We start from the raw sequence: 8360 nt of genomic DNA, 5'->3' as shown, positions 1-8360 counted from the left end.
TTTTCTGAACAATCCTACTAATACGACGTTGCGCTGCATCAAGATATGTTCATTTCCTTGATTGTCGATGGGTAAATATTATTTGTGTGAATGGGAATTTGTACAACCACCATTGGGTTGGAGTAATTGTCGTTACATACCTTACCTAATAACTTAAACACAAAGACTGGTATAGCAGAGTGGGGGAAGATGGGACACATTTAGCACAGCACTAATATTCAAATACCCTGATCGTTTTTTAAACAATTAACAACGGTCCGCGAGAGTCGCGAAAATACGGTTTAAAAATTTTTAAATGTTCTTTGTTTACCAAATGAGAAGACAAACACAGAATGAAAAATCTTCCCATCTTCCACCACCCTATACCATACGTTTTAATGATACGAATACTAATCGAAAATTATAACTGACGTGACTATACAAAACAACCCTTTGATCAAAGACAGCTGTTTCAATGTAGGAAACCAAAGCCAATTTTCCTGGAGCTGCGTATATACAGTAAAACAACAGACATTTTTCCCTTTAAATCAAAGCGATTAGAAAAAGTTCAGGCGTGTAATAATCACTATACGTTTGTAATATAAGGCGGCGAGTTCTGGTACGAAATCATCTCTTTTTATTCAGATAAAGTTTTGGAATATTGCATTATGTGCTTAAGGACCAAGTCAGCGCTTCTCCTCTTGCTTGTCATCGGACTCCTCGTTCTCACTGATACTTCGTCAGCAGCCGATCCAATAGGAGCGCCAAGCAGATGGTCATGGGACCAAATGCAAATCGGTAAGCTATAGTTGTTATTTGCAATTTTCGTGAGTGGGTTTGCAGCACTCAATGCGATTAACAGGGGTGGACCTGTCGTCCTCTGTCTGAATAGCTTAACTCACAAGCTCACGAGCCACCGAAGTTCTGAATTGTTTAATACACGACACTGCACAACAGTCAGTAACAACGGCACGATACGTCGGCGAATGCTGCTTTGCCACTTATTATAACAATCGTAAATACCATGTTTTAAGACACTGAAGTACACTTATAAAACTCATATTTTCTAATCGTGTTTTAACAACGCTCTTTTAGAGTAACGAATAAATCTATTTTTGACATTTATAGTATCTCTTATATCTGGGTTCAAGCATGAATGTATGAATGTAACTTATTTACCGTGTTTCATACACCTCGTGCTTAACCGTGGCAACATCAAACCTCGAACCATTAATCTCGGGTGTAACAGACCTAAAACCACCATGACACCGACTAATGTATGCAACATGCGGTTTCAGCTAAAGATTTGATGCAAGAACAAATTGATGCAAATCTTGCTGATTTCTTCGATGAATAATTCAAGTGCAAAATATTGCTATACGAATAAACATCATAAGCAATGTTATGATCAAAATGTTGAATTATTTTGTATAAACAGTTGTTGTTTTAAAAGTTTGTATCGCTGACCAGTGTCGTAATATATTCGTTCCGATTGATATATTTATACTGGGCGCTACTGCGCATGCGCAAATATACTAATGGGAACAAACATATTACGTCACCGGTACTTGGAGTGAGACAGCAACAGGTGCAAAGGAAGTTGGATGTAAGATAAAAATAACACATAATCTCCTATAAACGCACACTATCGCAAGATCTTTGCTTATAGTTGGATATTATGTGCTAAAGGCACCCCTTAGGGTATGACGTACTTATAATATTAAAAGTTCAGGTATCATCATAGTTTAAAGTATTATGTATATAATATAGTGGGTGAAGATGGCACACTTAAGCACAAATTGCCCAATATTTCCAAATCAAAATAGTTGGCGGTTTTGGGGTAATACCACGAATTAAAACCACCATTTCTTTATTTTGACAACAAACCAAAAAAAACATAATAAAACCCACAAGGAGTTGTGGATAGTTTATATACCTTTAAAATCATTGTTAATTCTGATTAATAAGTTATTTGATTATTTTATGAAGCTATGAGACTAGTTCAACCGTTCCAACCAGCAAACTAAAAAGTTTTACCGGCTTTACCATGTTTTAGCAAACATTCAAAATTTGCACCTTACTATTTCGCATGTTTTTTCGAATAATTCTGTAACCCTTATTTTCCTGATTTTCATTAAATAGGGGTCCGTGAAAGGAAAATTAAAAAAAAGTCTCGTCCGACATACTGTCCCATCTTCCTAACCCTTCTGTATATAGTACTATGGAGGAAAGATGGGAAACCTACCACATAATATTTAAATATCCTAAACGTGTTTTAAACAATTAACAACAGTCAGTGGAAGTCGAAGGGATATACGGTTTTAAAATTTTTTGAATGTTCCTTGTTTACATTGAATAAAAAGGTGTCCCATCTTTCCCACCCTCCTATTTCTAATTTTTATCTCACAGTTTTACGAGTCAGATAAACTCATTAACAATTGCACCAAACTAACAAAGATTAAATATCTTGTTTAATTCGTATCGAAAACGGTAGATCTTAGCTGACCTCTTGTGGCCATTAAATTTCAAACAATTCAATCGCTAGACGGCGAACAAAGAGAGACTTGTATACCTTGTTACTACGCTTGGGTGGTTGGGTTAAAATACGTTTTTTTTTCACTTCGCCAATAAAGCGTAAAGACAGGAAACAACAAACAACTAATTCTTGCTCTTGATATTTTGTTGGCGTCAGCGAATTTACAAAAATGTTAACTTCGCGAAAATAGTTTCGTAGCATTTTCGGTAAATGAAAAGACTAAAACTAGTAACGAGTAAGAGTTAGAATTGCGTGGGTGAAGCTGGTGTTAACGCTCATAATCTTAGGGCTCAGTCAGTTAGAACGAGGGTCGGTTTGAATCGCTTATAGCTACGACAAAAGGGGACGATGAAAGAGAGATAGTGTAGTTCGATCTCTGGTTATGCTTATAGTCTACTACTGTGAATACAGAAAGGCCCATTTATCGTATGTGAACTCCACACCAAGGTTATGCATATAGACTTAATTGCTGTGGGCTCGTGATTCAAATTAAAATTATATAGTATATTTTACAGCAGTTTTAGCCGGGTAAGTAAGCAGTTACATTAGGACTAAAATTATGTATTAATACTCCTAGCAAACTAAACAGTAAATCAAGTCGTTTTTTATGTAGGTATTGTTGAGTTTAGATCAAAAATCCCATTTTTCGAGTTTTCGCTGCTATTGTTACGAAACAATGTGTGATATGATCGTGACGCGTCGTTCAATAGCCACAGTAATAAGACATATATGACTTATTGCAGAGAATGTAGATTTGATTTACAAACGTCATGTGTAGTTTTGCAGAGTCTGGATCGTACTGTATTTTTTATGAACTTCAGCATCTGCTTTTACAGTAACAGCTTTTTTAAATATGTGTAAACAACATGGCTTTTTGGTATTTTTGAATTGAAACATATAATTTTAGGCTTTTGGAGGATTGTAACAGTTACTATGTTTTTAAAACGCAGATTATTTCTGAGTAAATAAATAATGATAATGATTTTAATACGACCGAAGTGGTTTCTCCTTTTTACAGTGACGCTTCAAATAAACTGGGTCAAAGGTGAGATTTTTGTAAACAATGTTAACTTTGCCATAAACATTATAATATAACATCAGGAGAATTATAAGATACGTCATGGCTTGAGGCTACGTGAAAGCTAACATATTTGCAGTTAAGCACGAACCCAGTAGTTATATAGGTTTCGATATATAATAAAGAACATACGTATTTTTTTGTGTATGTTAACATATGGAATGATCTATAGTAGGGTGGGGGAAGACGGGACTTCTTTAGCACAAAATATCCAAATATTTAGATCGTATTTTAAACAATTAACAACAGTCTATATGGAAGTCATGAGGATACGGTTTAATAAATCTTTGAATGTTCTTTGTTTACTACCAAGTGGGGCGAGAAAATAGAATGACAAGTTGTCCCACCTGTTCCCTCTCTACTATATATTTGTGGAATCGAAAGCCTTGAATGACTAAGCAAAGCTTGTTAAAGCAAAGTGAACGTATATTTTTCTTCGGAGATATAACACAAGAGTTATTCATATGCTTGCCTCTCAATGCAAAGGATTGGCAAACCTACGTAGTCATTATACACATTTTTCTCCCAATTAAAAGAGTCATTCGTTTCAATTAGTATTTAAGGCATCTTATAAAACGGTCAACTATGCGCATTTATTTGAACGCGGTGCATATTTTAACCGACAACAATGTTTATATAGCATGACATACAGAGTGATTAGGTTATTTACATATAGAGTGGGGTGGGGTAAGATGGAACACCCTTATATAGCAGTATAGCACATAATCTCACGATATTTTAATCGCGTTTTAAACAATTACTAACGGTTTATGGGAGTCGTGAGGATAGGGTTTTATAATTATTTGAATGTTCTGTGCTTACTAGCAATGGTAAAGAAATTATAATGAAAATGTGCCCCATCTTTCCCAACCCCTTTAGATATAGTGTATCATATTACAGTCGTAAATTATGTCTCTAATGTGCAACATGCGACAATCTTGTATAAAGAATGTACTTATCACATTGGTAATGAATACTTCGATAGGTATAAAAGTTTGGAAAATGCTTTAGTTATGTCATTTGGTTATATATGCTTCTTAACCGTTCGCTACCAGACGTGTCTTGTTGAAACAACATTTAAGATAAGCCTGGCGACACACGAAGTACAGTTCAGCTAAAAACACACGGGTTTTGCTTGAATGATGTTTAACGACCACGTACAAACCAGATATCAAGACACAAAAACAGGGCCATTAAATATAAACACTAAATCAACAACTGGTCAATTGTCGTCTTAAAACTAAATAACCAACTCAATAAAATGTACAATTTAAAATATTTGAACAGAAGAGAACAATTTAATTTTCTGCTTGTCATTGTCGTTTTTATTTTACATCCCTCGTGTAGGTTAACGATCGGTCTTTTATCGTCGCTTCTTTGATTTTAATTCCATTGTGTCATTTTTATTATCGCAGAAAATAAGCAAATACTATCGTTGAGATTTTGAATAGGGGCTTTTGACAAGGGCTGCTGTAGGATTTGTAAGTGACTCAAGAACGAAATATTATGGGATTATTACAGTAGGTTGGTGGTATATAGTCCTTTTTTCCTTCCTTTTATATCGATCCATTTGAAAGCAAACAAAGAGTATTTAAAGAATTGTATTAACCACCTCACGTCCCAAAAAAGTGTTGGGTTATTGTTTAAATACGACTCGGAAAAGTGAGATATTATCTGCTAACGGTTTTCATCTTACCCCTCAGTAAATTAAACATTTATAACTGACACAATAAACATATTGGATTAAAGCAAGGCTCCAGTAACAAATTGCAAGACAATTTATTTGGGGTTATTATCCCCTATTCTAAACCAAGTTTGAAAAAACTGTTTAAAATAACGCGCAAAACCATGAAGCGCTTAAAACGCTTAAAACAGCAAGACGGAAGATTTAAACCACAGAATTTGCATGAAGTTTTAAAACGGAGTTTTTTTACCACAGGTATTACATGCAACAAGGAGCAAGGAGAATGTCATGAAGATATGAACCATTGCTGCCAACATGGAAGAGCAAGCATACAAAGATATTGTTGTGCAATTGATGAAACATCATGGTACGTTATAGGTAATAAACTAACAACAAAGGGGTTTTGACACATTAATTAAACGAACAAAGACTGCATCATGTTTTTATAGTTCGCTATTTATTTGAATTGATTTTTACCAAGTTTCACGCCAATGTGTTATAATATAACGCACCGGTGATTAAAATGCATGTATAGTAGGGTGGGGAAGATATGACACATTTAGCACATATTAATATCCTTATCGTGTTTTAAACAGTTAACAACGGTCTATGGAGGTCGTTAGGACGGTTTTATAATTGTTTGAATGTTCCTTTATTTACTACCAAAAGGGTCGAGAAAATAGAACAAAAATGTGTCCCATCTTCCCCCGTCCTACTATATAACAAACGGTGGATTTTTTAGATACTCAATATATTATACATACAGTCGTTGGCACTGGTTTTTAAACTTTGAAAGTTCGAATTGAAAACTAAGTTATAAAATAAACGAAAAAAATGCGAGGTGACCGTAAACTGATCTTTCTCCATATATAAGTAAAACACAAAAGCTGTTGGAACTATATGTTTTCTGCTGTAACTATGTTAAACCGAAAAAAAAAACGATTTGATTTCACCCGATTTGCATAAGTTGTTTTGGTGTAACTTCGGTGGTACCTTTATATTACATTCAAGCATCTTTATTCATGTATAGAGATTGTTCGTAATATAATCACATAACGTTTTATCTTAATCTAAACGTTTATTTTTGGTATATTCAACACCTAACACAAAACATTAACATTTTCACATCGAGTTCTGGATTACAGGGTTGTAAAGATCGGAGGTGTTACAGCAGCCGTTATGCTGGTGATCATACTTGTTGCTGTTTTTCTAACGTGCTACAAAAAGTTACGGAGAGGTAAAGCCATTGTACATTAACATAATACAGTATACTGAGTATAGTACTGTGAATATGACGGGACACTTTCGGTACATAATATCCAAATGTCCTGATCGTGTTTTAAACAATTAACAACGGTCTATAAGTGTCATGAGGATACGGTTTTATAATTCTTTAAGTTTTGTTTGTTTACTACTAAATGGGACGGGAAAACAGAATAAAAAGGTGTCCCATCTTCCCCATTCTATCGTACTTCATGATATACAGTAATATAGAGTCAGATTGATTTATTGAAAACACAATGGATATATATACCACAAAGCTAATGTACTGTAACAGTACGGAATTTAAAAAACGCTCATATTAAGTTCTGAAGTCGCTTCAAAAGACTGTTTTTCAACCGAACCGGTTTAAAAATGCAATTGTATCCCATGCATGGCCTCTTATGTTTGGGGGAAACTTACCGGGAAATAATAGAATTTAAAAAAAAATGTGTTTTCCAGGTAAACACATAAAATAGATTGTGCCATTTAACTGGATAGGCATAATATAACAATCATCAAATTACCATAAAATTAACGCCTATATGTGTTTAAAGCCGACGTACCAGTATCTAACAATGCGATACTAGTCTGTAAATACTCCGTATAACTGACAGGTCATTCGTCAGCGAGAAGAAGTAGTTCCGTAAATGATGGAATAGATCCTGACCTGCCACCGCACTATAGCACCCTCTCGCGGATATCACGAAGAAAAGCCAGCGAACCGGAACCCCCGGAATATTTTAAACTCTACCCTCTGCCTGCATATACGCCACCAAGCCGGGAAGAAACTGGAGAATGTTCAAAGCAACAATCAACGTGAATTATCATTTTTTCTACACATTTGCCTTTTTCTAGCGAAAACCTTCGGAACGATAGGTTACTTCGGATGTCGAAGCAGTTAAACATATTGTGTCTGGGTTTACAATGTCTCGCAACTACAGAACTGCCGTACCGATTAATTTAAATATTTATTCCCCTTTTTTAAGCTGCGTTAGCGTGGGTTCTCCTTGAAATTCAGCTTTGCTTTTGTATAAAACTTGTTTATACGCTCTCATACATGATTTTCATGAAATCCTTCTTATACTATATATATGTGTATGATGTTTATGTAAATGTTACCATATATGCAAGATACTGCTTTCAATGCATATATTTCTTCAATGTACATTGTATTGTCCAATCACAAGCGTAAACATAAAATATTGCAAAAAAGACACGGATGTTTGATATCATCCAAACAAAACCAGGCGTGTATGCGACGAAAGAAATGGACTGGCCGTGACTATACTCAGAACTAAACCTTACAGGCTACTTTGCTAACATAGCCGACTGGGTTTCCAGGTAAGAAGGTCCAAATATGGCTAACACTAACATGTATTTTACATAAATCGTGCCAGATGATGGTGGTATATATAAATATACAGTAGGTAAAAATTAAATTCTACAGCCATTGGGCTGCGTGTGCGACAAAATCGAACTATCTTTCTCGTCGTAAAAATGCTTTAAAATACACATCTACAAAAACTGAAATAAACCAAGACACGTACATGAGTCAATAGGAAATCTAATACGCGCGTATTTAGAAATAAACACAGAAAAACGCTTTTAACAGACGCTACACAAGCTTAACGTAGTCTTACACCGACCGCAGATATATATTAAAGGCGCGACCGATACACAACGCGATAACGCTTCTTACACAGTCGTAAATATAACTTTACAAGTATACACATTCCACTACAATACTATTGCTTGCCCAATACAATTTAATCTAACCATCAACATCTAATTATCACACCACTTACCAAAGAAAGTAATCA

At 35.0% G+C, this 8360-nt stretch overlaps 1 protein-coding gene and 1 long non-coding RNA gene across 3 annotated transcripts; both read left to right on the top strand.

The window, feature by feature from the left end:
• The first annotated feature begins 607 nt into the window (after positions 1–607).
• LOC149729361 (uncharacterized) lies at positions 608–1375 on the top strand. Its single transcript, XR_016385934.1, has 2 exons — positions 608–777; positions 1278–1375. It is a non-coding gene; the product is annotated as an uncharacterized LOC149729361 (long non-coding RNA).
• A 2028-nt stretch (positions 1376–3403) lies between these two features.
• On the top strand, positions 3404–7754 carry LOC149729360 (uncharacterized). Of its 2 annotated transcripts, none has more exons than XM_089885929.1 (4): positions 3404–3560; positions 5533–5644; positions 6423–6514; positions 7155–7754. In XM_089885929.1, exons 1-4 carry the CDS (start codon positions 3488–3490, stop codon positions 7358–7360), a joined length of 483 nt encoding a protein of 160 aa, XP_089742055.1. In that variant the 5' UTR covers positions 3404–3487; the 3' UTR covers positions 7361–7754. The 2 variants fall into 2 exon arrangements, with proteins under 2 accessions (XP_089742055.1, XP_089742054.1); XM_089885928.1 differs by having other exon boundaries at positions 5533–5652; positions 6422–6514.
• The last annotated feature ends 606 nt before the right edge of the window (positions 7755–8360 follow it).

Source organism: Ciona robusta, chromosome 10, assembly GCF_009617815.1.
Source record: "Ciona robusta chromosome 10, ASM961781v2".
Classification (NCBI taxonomy): domain Eukaryota; kingdom Metazoa; phylum Chordata; class Ascidiacea; order Phlebobranchia; family Cionidae; genus Ciona; species Ciona robusta.
The sequence above is the reverse complement of the archived record's forward strand: the minus strand, read 5'-3'. Positions and strand labels throughout refer to the sequence as shown.

What these genes read in the sequence shown, in the direction of transcription:
- LOC149729360 (XM_089885928.1), top strand. Translation starts at nt 3,488, where the DNA reads ATGATAATGATTTTAATACGACCGAAGTGGTTTCTCCTTTTTACAGTG. An exon ending in TCAAATAAACTGGGTCAAAG is followed by an intron (nt 3,561 to 5,532) that starts GTGAGATTTTTG and finishes TTTTTACCACAG; the next exon opens with GTATTACATGCAACAAGGAG. An exon ending in TGAAACATCATGGTACGTTA is followed by an intron (nt 5,653 to 6,421) that starts TAGGTAATAAAC and finishes TTCTGGATTACA; the next exon opens with GGGTTGTAAAGATCGGAGGT.